Source organism: Triplophysa dalaica, chromosome 22, assembly GCF_015846415.1.
Source record: "Triplophysa dalaica isolate WHDGS20190420 chromosome 22, ASM1584641v1, whole genome shotgun sequence".
Lineage (NCBI taxonomy): Eukaryota > Metazoa > Chordata > Actinopteri > Cypriniformes > Nemacheilidae > Triplophysa > Triplophysa dalaica.
Window position 1 is genome coordinate 13241783 of NC_079563.1, and position 16090 is coordinate 13257872.

Sequence of the window (16090 nt, forward strand, 5' to 3'; positions counted from 1 at the left end):
TATGGCATCATAAGGTCTATTCTTAGCTACAGCATTGTCTGGTGGGATAGAAAAGCCATTGATAATTATTTCTCACTGCACAAGTACTAGAGCTACACCAAAAGATAGATCAACAATCATATAGTGCGAACATTATTAAAAATGATTACCTTTATAAAACGATCAAATGAGAAAAATAAACACATTTAAAGGGGTAAGACTACTTTATTGAGTGTCAGTAGTTTAAAGTACTTTACAACTTGGTGATAATTTGGTTATTACACTTTATTTAACACAAGGGCACCATAGCCAAGCAATAACTTAAAAAGGATTTACAGCATAGAAAACTCAGAACCTTGCATACTTAAGCCAAAATAACGACCCCCCCCAAATCATAACTTGCCTTAAAGACAGATTTGTAATTTTTTTTTCAAGCGCTAGTTACGTTGGTTTTACAATAACGCTGAAAGAGAATTAAATAACATTTTTATAAAGGCTTCGACAGAATTTGGCATGCAAGTTCTCATTTCCATTTGATCTCAAGTCTCTGCGTACCCTTCTGTCTTCATGTCGTTGAGACCCAAGTCCTCATTATGTTCAAACGTTCGAGTATACTTCTCAATCTTCATTTCCGGATCGGGATCTGGGGCATAAATATTCTGAAAAGAGAAAACAAATAGCAGAGTCTGGTGGTTAGTCTCAACATAAATTAAAACAATAATGATTTTTTTTCAAGATTAACATCAAGATGGTCTTAAGTCTACATTCACCTGAAGATAACTATTTCCCGCTGGATCATCCAAAATGATATGAACATCCATCTCTCCAGCCATTATCTAAAAAACAAACACATGAAACAAAATACAATACATTTCCTTTTAAATGCTGGCTGGAATGTAACGAAGAATATTGAAAAAAGACCGCCATATGCTTGGTTAATAAAATGTATATTACAAACCTTGTCAATCTTCTGCCCAAAAAGCTTAAATTTATCTGCTCTGTCAGCTGAAACGCTGTCGCCACACATGAAGGGGTTTTTCGAAACGATCTATAACAAACATGAAGAGCAAAAAAGATTTCTTGCAAACATAATAATGCAATCAGTGGTGGCAAAGCTTAAAGATATGTAAATGGCCCTACCAGGTCTTTGATGTCCTTAAGAAGACCTTCCACAGTAGTGAACTTCCCACCAAGAGCCGCCATTCCCAACTCAAACTCCAGTTCGGGAATTGACACACTACACGTCTCTGACTGATCCACGGACAAAGACAAACATTAATGACAGCGATGTTACAATATCAAAATCTCAATGTACGATAATACCATGGTACAACGTCCACGGTACAATAATTATTGCAATATTTAAAATGATCACTTGGAAATGTTTTTAGCATCCTATTTTCTTTATCCACTAATAATAACTGATGCTTTGAGGTATGAGTCATTGTATGAGATGGGTCAAATTACCTAAAATTTCCCTTTTGTAAAATAAAATAATTTCACCAGATGGGCCTTAACATCTATTATTTTTACAGTCATGTGACCACGATAATATTGAGACGGTTTTGCGATAACACAATATCGATAACCTAATTAATGATGATACATATAAACACTAAGCAGCATGAAATGTTGACTAACCCACCTTCAGTAAGTCTCTGGACATGTCTGAAGGGTCAGTTAAGTGGAGTGTTATTCTGGTTCCCAGCTCTTCTGTTGCTCCTCCTGGTTTTACCTATTGAATATGTCAGTTATAATAAATGAAATGCAATACGAATGGCAAGAAAAACATATTGCTCAATGTTCTTACCTCATTGGTGCGACTCCCACAGCTGTCGCAGTTTGTGGCCATAATAATAACTTCTTTGAAATGTGGAATTTCTGCAGTGGGTTAAGGAACCTTTTTTCTTTAAAGCTATGGTTTTTATGCACCATTGTTGGAATGGTTTAGTATAATATCATACTAAAAGATTTGCAGTATAAAAAAAACAAGGCAAATGCAACTTACGGAACAAAAAAAACAGTCCTTCGGATCCAACCTGAATCATCCAGGCACTGATAATGTTATAATAACCCCAAAAACAGGCAGTCTAAATACAGTAAATGTTTTGGACATTAAAGGTCTAATGTATAAAACTTTCGGGCATTTAGAGGTGAGTTTGCGAATTGCAACCAACGACTCAATGCATGGCACATCCCTCCCATTCGAAGCACTATATAGTGGCTGACACAGGGACTTTGATTCTTTGCCGAAGGAGAAAACGTATTTATGAAACACAGTCTGTAGAGCAGTTTGTCCGTTTAGGGCTACTTTAGAAACAACATCGCAAATTCCAAGGGGACCTGCGGTGTATGTAGACAGAAATAGGTAATTCCAAGGTACTTAAAACAAGGGCTGGGCAAGTTAACGTGTTATTGTCCTGTTAACACATTCATTAACGCAGACAATTATCCTGCATTAACGCCTTTATTTTAAGTATTATTTTATTTTGAAAGTCTGTTGCTCACTGGCTCTGAAATGTACAGACAAATCATGGGTTACAGAATGGTTGGGGTGTTAATTCGTACTAGCTTGGGATGAGCGTCACCACGCGTCTCAACCAATGAGAGCATTTGTGTTTGGCCTAAGACTGCTGAAGTGCCTACATGAACCAGGAAAACCCTAAATGAATGGAGAAAGGTACCGAGCTCTTACACGGTCAGTTCCTTATAAATCTCTTCCAGACGGCGGAGTTGATAGAGCAAACCACTCCATTTCATCTCCCCTTCTTCAGCCATGCTCTTATCTATCAGTGCCCTTGCATCAAAAAGTAGTAATATGCACGGGTGTAAGAGGCTTATTTTATGCAATTGACGATAAAGCAGAAGGAAAACAATAGCCTTCAGATTACAAAAATGTCCCCGGCTAAGGCACAAAAACAGCCATGATAACGAATTGTGTTGAGTGTGTTGTATGCAGTGTGAGGCTAATGCAGAAAACATATTTAACATGCACGCCTTGCCTTGAGAGTCAAAGCGCAAACTACTAAACTGTGTTCTCTTTCACGTCTTCCTTTGAAACAGACAAATAAACACAAAATTACGTCAAAATTCCCATATTAGCAAGGGCCATGTAAAAGTACTCCGGTTTATGAACGTTAACAGCTGGAAAACAAAACAGAAGCGTCAGAGTATATTAGGTCTGTATAAAGCGCTCTTAAAGGTGCAGCGGCATAATAAAGATATTCGTTTATGTTCATCAAACAACAAAGGACGGGCCCGAAACACTCATTCATATTAAAGGAAATTTGTTCTCCTAATATTAATTGTCAAGATAAAGTAAAAAGTAGCATATGATAATTTAATTGGTAAAGATGTGCTTTGAATACAGTACACTAGTCTAAAAATAAATAATGCTTCGAAAGACATGTACCAACTTCACAAGTTCTAGAGTACTTTACTATATATTTCATGTTTCTTACAAAGTAAAGAGTTTAATAACAAGAAGTGATCTTTAACATTTAGACTTCTTTTCAGTATGAAAGTGGAATGTTAGTTTATGCATACTTGAGATTGCACTTTAGGAGATGGAATATTTGAATACTCAGTTATTTTTTGACATCGGCGCGTGAGGATGGATTCCCGTTCACTTGTTAATTTTGTGTTACCCGCAGCAGCATACCTGCCTCATTCCATCCATTTAAAAAAAGTCTCTGTGCTTTGCTGCACATTGCCGTCACAAAGGCAGAGAGTAAACGAACACCAACACAGGTTGTCACGTCATTGTGGCGGCATGTGACGATTTTAGGAGCTTCATTAGATTAGAATTACTTATCACAGAGTTGGAGCCTCTTTCTTTCTGGTTGCACATTACATACACAAGGGAAAAGTAGTGCTTATATTTATAGCTCAATTATATTAACGCTGCATTATTTTGACAGTAACGGCGTTGTAACGGGGGAAACATTAATTTGCTTGATCACTCTTTACTGAAAAAACTAACACCGTTAGTAATGCCATTATTCCCATCAATGGTGCCAACAACGCGTAGATACATTTCATCAACAACATTGTAAAGAATTTACAAAAAGCTGATGTTAAAGGATACGAACAAGCTTCATGTTTGTATTGGCTGGGGCGTTGCACTCCGGACAGCTAGTGTTAAACACTAAAACCTCATTTCTCATGGTGTCTAGATCATTGTTGGGCTTTTCATCTTCTTGCTCTTCCTCTTCCTGCAAAACAAGAAGAGGAACAGATAGATATTGCAGGGCTTCCCTCGTAGCTGAAGTAAAACGTGGTAAAGGTGACTGTATTGCTGCACCAGTTATTCAGATCTACTCACCTCTATTCCAAGAGAAGCATTCTGTTCAGAAGTTCTTTTGTAATTTGTGACAGAGAGACATTTGTCTTTCTGTGGTGCGAATGGGTTCTCGATAAAACTGTTTCCTGATGGATCATCAATTATCTGCAAAAAGAAGTGAATAGAACCGATCAGTAGACCTAACAGGCCACTCTATGCAGTTACTTATCCGTGCCCTGTGATCAAAACTTCAATCTAAAAAAGACTTACTAATGTGAATTCCTCTTCTCCTTCTTTAAGTTTTTTCAACCTGTGGACGAATTCCTCTATTTTTCCTGCTACAGACGGATCTGTTGTCTGTGATGCATTGAGGAGAAGGAATAATTACAGAAAAATTTCACAGATCAAATAAGCAGAAAACAAGAATTTGAGTATAAATAAATAAAAAATTATCCTCCGGTAAATTAGAGGCTTCCTAGCGTAATCTCACAGCTGTGAAAGTTATTAGGATGCAATAATGACACCAACCTTTCGAATAACTTGATCTTGTTCTAAACCCGCCACTGCTCTGTCCATCAGGCCCTCGATTGTTGACAAAGCTACACAAACAGGCAAAAAATGTGTCTGAAAAACTTGTAACAGCACAAACAAATTATGTCATACAAAAATCCAGTCTGCACTTTTTCAAAGTTCAAGTTCAGCTACTAATGCATTTAATTTTTTCAACACCTAACTGACACTAGTTTCAGACAACTTGTGTTATCGGTAATGTCCAAACTACTGAACTTGGAATTCAATACAGTGTGGAAATGTATTATAGTGGTACTTACAGCCTTTTTGTGTAAAGGCAGGAATTTCAAAATCAAGTTCAGGTATTCTGGTAGATGCACTGTCAGCTTTCACAACCTCCCGATTTATGTCCTTCATGGAAGAAACAATATCGAATAACACTGAAACTTTTCAAAAGAGGTTAAAGACTGTAGTTAAATAACTGAATAATTAATTATTGATTGCTGTGGTGACTATTGAGATAAACTCAGATTGTAAAAATACAAAGTAGTGTACTTATTAATCAAAAACACTACGTAACTAATTCCATCCATCCTTACCTCTTTGCTCTTCACCTGTAAGGTGTATATGACACCCTGTTCCTGTATCCGCCCAGCGGACTGGATTTCTGTGTTGTTCCAGTTGCAGTGTGGACATGCAAAGGAGCTGATAATGATTTCTTTGAAGAAAGGGATTTTAGTTAACATCAGACGTGTGCTTCCCTGGAGAGTGGCATAACAGATTTGACGAGTCACAAGATGTCACCAGTAAAAACACCCACAAAATGAACTTGCTTATAATAACATGTATACTAAGTACTTTATATAATAAGAGTGTGGCTTCAAAATGTTAAATGTGAGTATTTACATTCTTATAGCAGTTCATGCACAAGCTCTCGATCACTGTAGGTTGGACATCTTCATCTTCTGCATTAATGTCTTTAAAAACTCCCCCGCGAACGCTCTCCTCCTCGATCACAGACATCCTGATACTATATACAGGTGCTGTCGTTTAAAAGTACGTACACTCTCTGGTTTGACGGATAAATACTTGTTAAAGTTGTTAATAATCAACAACGGGCATTCCTCTAGAAGTTTCCAGCGGTCTCCACACGCTTTCGTATAACATCCTCGTGTGCGCTGGATCACTGCCGGGTCAAACTGAGTTTAAAACCCCTGTCAAAATAAAAGCCTTGCATATTTTGTTTAATTACATTTTAATCTTAATCATTTCTGTTATATAAGGCTCCGTATTATCAAACAATTATTCGTATAATTGTTCAATTAAAGCACAAGACAGATTTAACACAAGCAGGCACAACAACGCGTGAACTGAAATGCTCAATTTACAACTAAGGTGTGAAATACGGTGGTTTGAACGAACGAAGACACAAATTATTCACAATGGCCCGGTTTCACAGACAGCTCAAGACAAAATAATGGCATGTTGATATTGCTGGGCAAGTTATTTTCAGTTAAGTCACACGTTAATGTTAGTCTGGGACAGTGTTGGGTAAGTTACTCTGAAAAAGTAATTAATTACTAGTTGCTCATTACATATTCAATAGTGTAATTAGATTACTGTCCAAATTACTCTGTCCAAAAAGTATTTAGTTACTCATTACTAATTACTTTCTATATCCTACATCAACCTTGATTAGTTAAGTGATTCAAGGATAGACATGAAACGGCTTATTTAATTCATTCAAATAAATAATATTATTAACTGACCAAAGTATTACAAATGTGAGAATTATACATTAAAGCACAGATTTTAAAGTTAGACTTTGAATTTTGATGTCAATTACACTATTGCACACGCATATATTTCACAAAGTATTTAGTTTAATTACATCAAAAGTAACTGCAATTAAATTACAGAAAACATATGAGTAATCCCTTACTTTACTTTTTCAAGGGAAAAGTAATTAGATTACAGTAACTAATTACTTAGTAACTAGTTACACCCAACACTGGTCTGGGACTAGCCTTTTCTGTAAAACCGGGCCTATAAATTCTTAGTTGGAAGCTCTACTAAAACAGCTCTTATTGTTTTCATAAATATTGTTTCCATAAATAAGATCACACTTGGTTCTCTAACTAGTAGTATTACTTTTAGAACACAAACTCAGAATATAGCATTTTATTATAATATAGCGGCCATTAAATGTATTTTTTCTTAACTCGTTTGCTTCAAATCATTTAACATAAGGGGACGCTACAATATCTTCTTTGTACTGTTTCATGCCTCCAGCTGTGTTAATTCTCAGGGCTGTTATGTAGGCCTATGATGATGTGTGGAAACTGGTCAGTGGGTGGTGTTGTGATAAAGCGACACTTCCTCCCATAAACCAAATGAGAACTTTCATGACCCGTGATCTGATGGTTTTGTGTCATCATACAGTGACGAAACTAGCAGTGACGCTTAAGTATTCTTAAAACGACCTTTCATACCATAACTAATTCCAATTATCATAATTATAGCCACGTAATATACACAATAACAAATGAGAAGCAAGTACCAACAAATTTCTATAAATAAAAAATAAAATAGTATTATTTCACGAAGCTATACATAAGTAATGTCACTATATAAAAAGTAATGAACATGTTGACAATTATCCAGTGTCATGTGGACTGACAAAGCAAAAATGTAGAAAACTAAATGTTAATAATAAATAATTTTATATTACTAACATTTATATAAACAAGCATACACTAAAAAATATTATTTGTTGAATTTACTTAAAAAAGCTGCGTCAAGTGATTCAACGCAACAATATTAAGTAATTTTAACAAACATAACTTGTGTTGCATGAACAAAATACATTTAAGTTATGTTGACAAAACAACTCTTCAAAACAATGGCAACCTTAAAACAAAAAATATAACAAACTCTTTTAAACCTCAACAATAAATGAACATTAAGCACAAGTCTTTTTTCTTTACTGAAAAACACTGAAAATACCACTAAATTTCAAAATTTACTGCCTAAATGCAGTCTTACGCAAACCATGCTGCGAACTGAAAATCCCCCTCAACCAGTGAATTAACTTGTTTATATTAGATAAATTCAACAATAGGTCAATATTATAGGGTTTTGCGTTCTACTCAACAATGTTAAGTTGACCAGTCAAACACTGGTAAGGTAAAGCTGATAGAATTCATGTTAATTCAGTTACTTACATTCTTTATGTTCTGTGAACAAGGATGGGTTAAGTAAAACTGACAGCAGCAACAATTCATTTTTTGGAGTGTAAGAGAGTTTTATCTTCATTGTTATTATTATCCGACAGCTGAGATTTTACTCTCAAATACCGTTCCCCCCAGGGTTCGGATTGAGGTGGGGCTGGGACCGTCCCGGACCCCTCATAAGGTCTAAAATAATGAATTTGGGGGTCCCCAGATTTTCCATCCAAACTAGACTAGCCTTCTAAAAAACACAAATTATTAGCACGTTCCTTTTAAAAAAAAAATTGGTTCCCTAAAGTATATTTTTCTTTCTTCAGAAAACTTTGGGATTCCCCAGAGATTCTTTTATGCTCCGTTCTGCAAACATTAACTCAAACTTTGACGAGAAGGCAACCCTTCTACTCTCGCTCAAAGCAATTACATTTGTTTTTTTTATTCTGCATTGGTTCATATGGATTATTTACATATACTTGATCTACATTATCAAGAGATGAAGCATGTTTAAAACACTCATATGCTTCTGACGGGCTGGTTTGGCAGCACTGTACCGACCGCCACTATTGACTTTGCTGCGTCCTCTCCCTCACTCATTCTAATGAATTGTTGTATTAATATTCCAAAAAGGAACAGCACTCCATTACAGTAATATAAAGAACAAGAATCAAATGACAATAAAATAAATAAACAAAGGAAAGGAAAGGAAAATCTGAATTGGTGAGAAAAATGTTATCATACATTTTGAAAGAAAATAATCTTACTGTAATCAATACATTTAAGTGATTTTGCAAAATCTCAGCAAGAGAGATATGAAACAGGTTAAATCTTAAGAAATTTCTTTTTGTCAATAAAAAACGTACATTTTAAAATAGAAAAATAACAGTAAGTACAATAAGGGAACCCCCAAGTGCTTTCACACAATTCGAACACCGGTTCCCCCTTTGTTCAATCAGACTGAAAGTTCATACTAGTTTAATTATACTGTTGAGTTTAAACACAACAAGAGTTGTTTCAGCCTTATATCTCATATTTTTCAATCAAAATAGGAGAATGTATTCTGCTTTAATACGTTCTCCTGATTTGAATGGCCTTCTTGAATGTGAAGCCCTTCAAGGCAAAATTTTGCCATGTTTAGCAGACGGAACGGTATCTGACTGCCGAGATTTTGGTGTCAGATACCGTTCCGCCTTTGTTCAATGAGACTGAAAGTTCATACTAGTATCATAATCACACTGCTGACTTTAAACACAACAAGAAGTTGGTTCTGAGTCTTTCAGACTTCTAAGAATGTTGCTGTCAGATAAGGTTCCCTTGTGTTCATTGAGAGTAGAGGTTGGGAGGCAGGACTCAAACCAAAAACCTTCCCATTATAAACCCACAGGACTAATCACTACACAAGAGCCCTAACCAGGGTCGGTCTGGTACACAAATTCAGGCTGGGAAATCCCACACTCATCCAGGCCACAAACCACAAATAGAAATCAGGAATCTATTTTTTATTCTATTTTTTATTAAATGTAGAATTCTTTGTAATCATCACACAATGTGCAATCAATGCTTAATTAAACTGACAGTGTATTGTTTATATAAGCAAAATATATACAGTTTGGCTTGAGAAAGTTTCAAGAAAACAAATATGAAAATTGATAATGCGGCCAAACCACAAAAGCACATCTAGTCTATCTTAAACATGAAGATTCATTCTATCATTAGGTTTTATAATAGAACAACAAATACACATAATAAGCTTAAATTGTATGTAGTGAAGAAAAACAATTGCATCATACTGTCAATAATCTCTTCTGCACTGCTGTATGACTATTTTCCCTTAAAATGATATTGACGTCACAAACGTGAATTTCACTTTGCTGATGGTCCCTGTCTTTCATGGCGTGCTTTTACTGACAAATGTCAAAAGCACATTATTGAAGCGCAAAAGTACATCAATATTGATGTGTGAGCGCAAACCTCTCCGCACGCACGCAGATTTATTTTGCTCACGCACAAAACTGGACACACACACTTAGATAATCTCCGTTCCAACACAGAAGATGCTTCCCTCGCACATTGATTTACATTTATGCATTTGGCAGACGCTTTTATCCAAAGTGAATTACATTGCATGGTATTACACGTTTTTAAGTTTTTGACTATGTGCAATCATCTGGGATTGAACCCATGGCGTTGGCATTGCTTGTGCCGTGCTCTGACCATTGAGCCACAGGAAAGCTATCATGATTTTTTTTGCCCTTTTTGGGGCAGTTTTGAGCGAGAGAAAAAGAAATCCGCATGCGAGCAATACATTTTTCAATCAAAGTAGTAGAAAGTATTATGCTTGAATACACCATGGGGCCAAACAGATTTTGCCAGCTTGAACGTGAAGCCCTTCAAGGCTAAATTTGACCATTTATAGCGGGGGAACGGTATCTGACAGCTGGGATTTTGCTTTCAGATACCATTCCCCCTTTTTTCAATTCGACTGAAATTTTATACTAGTATCATAATCACACTGTTGACTTTAAACTATTATTAAATCGGAAAATGGAGTAGTGTGAATTAGATTATGTCATGAAATTAAACATAGAATTGTGTAGGTCAAAAGAGGACAATTATTATTCTAAAAGAGAACCAACAACTGGATGTAATGCCCCTAAAACTTCTCACATCAATTTGCTCTGGGGGAAAGACCATGATGTCATGGAAGCCGCTGTCTTTAAAAGAGTCGAAGCAGAGGAAGTGCACTTCACAGTCGCACCATGGATATCAGAAACACATGTGTTTTTCACATTCTAATGCTGATCGCAGTAGGTAAGACATCTATCTTTTAAAAATTTGTTTAGGCTGTCTACTGTGTGGGGCAACTTTGTTTGATGATTTAGGATTGTCTTAACCTGTTGCCAGCAGGTGCAGAGGTTACGTTTGTATATGTTCTGTTGTCAAAGTAGAGTCTGTGTTGTTTTTTGTGTACGACAGTACATATGTCGTACAATAATAGTTTTTTTTTATTTGTTCATCAGAAGTCCTTCAACGTATTGAAGGTTTTTACAGTCGGTTGTGTTTAATGAAATACATAGAGTTTGAGTGCTCAGAGTAGGAAGAAAGCATTCTTGTTGCAAGTGTGAAGTTGCAAGTGTGCATTGCAGTCAACATGAAAGAGAATGTTGAAACGCATTAAATCAAAAGGTTTAAAAGCACCTTGCGCTTCAAAATCTTGAATTATCACAAGGTGTGTAATATGGAATAAAAGCGGGATGATCTAAATAGCATTAAACTAAAAGTAATGTTTCAACTCAAAATGAAGCCATTGTACTGTAACATCTTTTCAAGTACCATGTTACCCTAATATCAGACTTATATATTCCTCCCACTGATGAAAGCACAGACATTAGACATAATGGTCATTTGACTATGAAAATTGACACCTCCAGATAGCCTTTTTTAGAGCTGCATCAGTTTCAGACATATATTTTAATAGCACTGTGAGTAATGTTTTAACACCACTGTTTCCTGTTCCAGCGTGAGCCGTAGCTACATGTGTCACAGTGGCAAGTTTTCACCTGCTACAAGATCAAACCACACACGCAAACGAGACCACTTAGAGCAGACTTTCTCTTGCTCTCTGCAAAATAAAATGTAGCCCCCTCTTAAATTCAGCCACAGGCAGTGAAAGAAACCCACATATGAGTCAGAGTAGAGCGTATAGCGCCTGTGGTCTCATCTGCCCCCTGATCAACCTACCCTTCTTCCATTAAACTAGCCTTCCACAATGTAAAAAAATTCCACACAATTCAAATTTAAGTGTATTTAATATGCAAACCAAGCAATATGTGTTAATTTATGCAGTTTGGGGGAAATTTGAACAAACATATTGTCCTTAACTAATGTGCAATGTTTCTTCATTTTTATCAGGTATTGGAGAATGTTTGGCAGTGAAGCATCTCACATTGACCGAAGGAGATACGTTGGTACTAAAATGTCTGAAAAACTCCATTGGGAGCGTTAACATGGAGTGGAGAAATCCAAAAGGTCATGCCCTATTTTTCAACGAACAAAAAGGTAAAGACAGGAGCTCAACGTTATATTACATAAAGACCACTGAATACATATTTGACATAATTTACCTTTTTGTAATGTATCATTAAACAAAGTTTTTTTTCATGTTCACACACAGCTTTGAAAGACTCAAGGACCAGTGTTTTTACTCTGAACGACTCTGAATTCACAATACACCTGTCCAACGTGCAACTAAAAGATGAAGGTGTTTACAAATGTCTAGAGTATGATGACAACATCACTTCAAAAAGATACAGAGTAAAAGTTTTGGGTGAGTACATTTTATGTGTATACAACAACACTTAAGATTAGTGAAATACAAGATGAGACTTATTTTCTTTTCCATCTAATAACAGGTACCCCAAGAATAGAAATGAGTGAGCATGGAGATCATAAAATCATAAAATGTACAACCGCAGCAAATGACCACCCACCTGAACTCTCATGGCTACTGAGTGGGATCGAGATCGAGGGTAAGATTATGAGAAATGTCAGAGTGGGTAGATACATTGACAGATAGACATACAGACAGATATAAAGACAAAGTAACAAAAAAAGACATATGTCAGATTCACAGATGTACAAACAAGTACAAACAGGAAAACATCAATATAAGTCATCTGACATTATCTAAATAATTTGGGGAACCAGGATATTGTAATGAAACAAAAAAGACAAAGTGTTTAAAAGTGTTTAGGATTTTGGTAAAAGAGACCTAGGATGCTTGTCAGATCTAAATGGTCAATCACATGGTATTGAACATATGTTATTTGTTTTCTAACAGCCCAACCTAACACATCATGGGAAGGTGGATCCAACAGGTCATCAGTAGTAAGCGTCTTAAAAGTCAAAACTCATATCAGGAAAGCTACAGTGAAATGTTTGGCAAAACACAGAGTTCTCTCAAAACCACTAGTGGATTTCATCATCATAGAAAATGACTGTAAGTATTCACATGTGCTATATATAACAAGAGATACACACAACCAAAGCAGATCATATGAGAAATTTTTATTCGAGGATCCTTTGACATCACTTAAAAGCATCACTTCTACCAATAGGCACATGTGACCAAAAATAGGGACATTTTGCCATAGATGACATTAACCATTATTAGAAAAGGGAATTGAAAGTTCTGGGGAAATTGGTTGGCTGTGTGGTGTGGGGAAAGTTTTAGAATTTAGTAGCTTCCTATTCAAGTGTGGTTCACATTAGAGTGGTCAATCACATTATATCAGAGAAGTCAACAAATTTGAAGGAAAATGTTTCAATACTGGCTATTGAGTATGTAGATTTGTGAACAGTTTATATTCTTGTAAACTATTTCCAGTAAAACTCTTGTGACTAATAGAAGGTTTTTTTTCTTCTATGTAGCAATTACAGTTTCCACACCAAGCTATTCCAGGACAACTGACAAACAAAAAACAGAGACAATGATCACAGTTACGTCTGCAGCTTTTATTAGTACAGGTGAGTTCCCATATTAATATCATGTGTTAAGACATAATAAGACACAAGAAGCCTGAAATTTTCTGAAAGGTGAAATGTGCTTTTATGGTTGTTTTGACATTTATGATGGCCATATGGCCGAATTAATACAGCTCAGACAGAAATTGAACCACAAGGGACCAAAATACGTCCACAATAACATTTGCAAAGCTCTCTGTCGCCACCTGCAGCTTATGTAAAAGCACATTCATACTCTTTCTCTTCGCCTTTTAAATGTCATGTCTCAGTCTCAGTGACATTTGTTTTTAAATCTGATTACAGAAAACATGGCTTTGACATCAGCTTCAGAAAGGCTTGAAGTGACCTCAACCACAGAGAGAACAACTTTAAATAGTGCACAAAGTAAGACAATAATGAATTAACGTAACAATAAAAAACATAGAAATAGTGTTGTGTTTGTTAACTAAACAATTTCTACCAGCAATTTTGATAGTGTTTATTTAGTTTAGTTGTTTTATTAAGTGTACATGTAAATATACTTTTTAGACACAATAGCAAGTTCTTACCACGCCATCTACTGCTCACTTTTTAAAAGTAGAAATTACTTTTGTGTTCATCTATACTCTTCACATGTTTAAAGTAGCCTAATTCATATTTTACAGCAATAGTGATCTCAAATATTTCTTTAAATTTCAGCACAGTACACAGACACTTCAGACAACAATTCAACTGAAGGATTCCAGATAAAAAATGTCACCAGCTCAGAAGGTATAATTTATTGATATACCACCAACAAATCATCCAAACAGATTTATTTCACATCTGTTTAGTGTTAACCCTTCTAGGTCATTTGATGATAACAGTGTGACATTGTATGTTTGCAGGTTTTGGCATAGAAAACAAACACAAGCCCGACCACCAATTTGCCCTAAATCAAAGCTCACCCCTGCTGGTCCTGCTAGTGACATGCCTGATTTTATGTTTGCTTATTGTCGTCATCTTCTTTGCAATCAAACTGCGACGCGCCCATCTAGCCTGGAAACGAGGTATTTATTTGGTCAAAATCTTGATACCTTAATGTCATTCATTGAAATTTGACAATAAGTCAATTGTTTACGACCAATGAGGTTATAGTTGTGCCTTATCATGGAAAAAGCATGACTGTTTTATATAACAGAGATTAAACTGTATCATTTTGTTATGACAGAGAATGAAGAATCCGACCAATCTGTGGAAAGTAGCAAATCAAAATCTAGCCATGAAGAAAAGCAGGCCCAGGAGAGAAGACGAAAGGGTAAAAAACTTGAACAATCTAGGATATCAAATATAAAAATGTTAAGTGCATAAACAAACAACTGATGTCTTTTTTTCTGATTGTCTATCTAGGTTTTTGGAACTCGAATTTCACAGTATACAAAGTAGAGGAAGAAACTCCACAGAATGTGACCAATTCCAACAGCACAAGAGAAACAGAGATCACAGAAACAGAAGACAGTTCGAGAACAGCATCTAACAAGCTTGAAGTAGCCTGTGTCAAAGAGACTGAACTTTAGAGGAATATTCAGCTGGATCTGAATAAGAGACTGAACTGATTTTGCAGTTTGACAATGGTGCTTAGTTAGCCTGTTTGAAAAAAAAGTTCAATAGAGGCTACCTTTTGTATATATGTTGTTATGTTTAAATGTTGTTAATACAAAGTTACTTTTGCTAATGTTCAATAAAGCTTTATGCTGTTTTATACAATTTTTGTGCACATTAAGTTTTTATGGTCATGCTATTTATTAGCTGTGTTTTTCAGTAAAAATTGAATTCATATCTATGGAGGACATGAGCAAAATTGACAAATTTCCCAAATGACATGCTATACACTAAAACTTTGCACTCAAACATCTAGTATGTGAATTTCAGAAGAGTAGTATCGTCCCAAATGGAATACTAAAGGGTTTTATACTAACCGGAAGTATATCGGTTTCCCAGACGAGCGCCAATGATGTCAATCGCACGCCACAATGCGTGTGAATAAAAATGTACATGTGCATTGTTCATTTAATGTAGTTTTCATCTGTTTTGCCATCATCAGATTGAAACGTTATCACTCCGATAGGGACGCAACGCAGTTCTTCTTTAGAATTTGTTGGCGGTTGGCAACCCGACTAAAGGTGCATTACCGCCACCTGCTGGCCTGTTGATCAAGGACTTTCATTTACATAATCAAATAAAAAAGTGGTAGACCTATACTCTTTTATTTAATCCTGTTTCTATAACAAACTTTAACTTTATGATACTGTCGTAAACTTTACTATCTGTTATTCCTAAAATACCTGACAGAGAAATATCATGGTGCTTAACCTCCTTTAATGGCCAAATAAGATCACGTCTTTTATACTTATATTCATTGCAATGAAGCAATACATGTTCGACTGTTTCTTGATGGTAACAGAATTCGCATTCCCCAGTTGGGTGTTTACTAATTTTTTTAATGTTTTATTAAGACCAGTATGACCTGTTCTTAGCCTTTTAATGACATTTGGCACTGCAGTTTCCCAAGGTCATAGAGGTCTTTTGAAGCTACATTTGTTTTTTTCATTCT

At 35.8% G+C, this 16090-nt stretch overlaps 2 protein-coding genes across 3 annotated transcripts; one reads left to right on the forward strand and one right to left on the reverse strand.

Annotated features, from left to right (window-relative positions):
* Positions 1–184: 184 nt before the first annotated feature.
* On the reverse strand, positions 185–15590 carry zpr1 (ZPR1 zinc finger). 2 transcript variants are annotated; one of them, XM_056736421.1, is made up of 13 exons: positions 15456–15590; positions 5371–5489; positions 5092–5182; positions 4790–4860; positions 4532–4618; positions 4304–4426; positions 4067–4193; positions 1790–1860; positions 1625–1714; positions 1120–1230; positions 938–1027; positions 750–815; positions 185–638 (listed from the first exon to the last, which is right to left on the reverse strand). In XM_056736421.1, exons 1-13 carry the CDS (start codon positions 15544–15546, stop codon positions 519–521), a joined length of 1257 nt encoding a protein of 418 aa, XP_056592399.1. In that variant the 5' UTR covers positions 15547–15590; the 3' UTR covers positions 185–518. The 2 variants fall into 2 exon arrangements, with proteins under 2 accessions (XP_056592399.1, XP_056592398.1); XM_056736420.1 differs by lacking the exon at positions 15456–15590 and adding an exon at positions 5678–5951 and having other exon boundaries at positions 5371–5532.
* On the forward strand, positions 10755–15243 carry LOC130411636 (cytotoxic and regulatory T-cell molecule). Its single transcript, XM_056736422.1, has 11 exons — positions 10755–10806; positions 11908–12054; positions 12170–12322; positions 12408–12524; positions 12836–12994; positions 13426–13521; positions 13822–13902; positions 14197–14268; positions 14385–14546; positions 14708–14794; positions 14887–15243. Exons 1-11 carry the CDS (start codon positions 10755–10757, stop codon positions 15051–15053), a joined length of 1293 nt encoding a protein of 430 aa, XP_056592400.1. The 3' UTR covers positions 15054–15243.
* Positions 15591–16090: the final 500 nt, after the last annotated feature.

Coding starts and splice junctions, on each gene's coding strand:
- LOC130411636 (XM_056736422.1), top strand. CDS start 10,755: ATGGATATCAGAAACACATGTGTTTTTCACATTCTAATGCTGATCGCA. Junction 10,807..11,907: donor TCTAATGCTGATCGCAGTAG/GTAAGACATCTA, acceptor CATTTTTATCAG/GTATTGGAGAATGTTTGGCA. Junction 13,903..14,196: donor AACTTTAAATAGTGCACAAA/GTAAGACAATAA, acceptor TTTAAATTTCAG/CACAGTACACAGACACTTCA.
- zpr1 (XM_056736420.1), bottom strand. CDS start 5,794: ATGTCTGTGATCGAGGAGGAGAGCGTTCGCGGGGGAGTTTTTAAAGAC. Junction 5,533..5,677: donor GCATGAACTGCTATAAGAAT/GTAAATACTCAC, acceptor GCCACTCTCCAG/GGAAGCACACGTCTGATGTT. Junction 1,861..4,066: donor TACAAACATGAAGCTTGTTC/GTATCCTTTAAC, acceptor AACCCACTGCAG/AAATTCCACATTTCAAAGAA.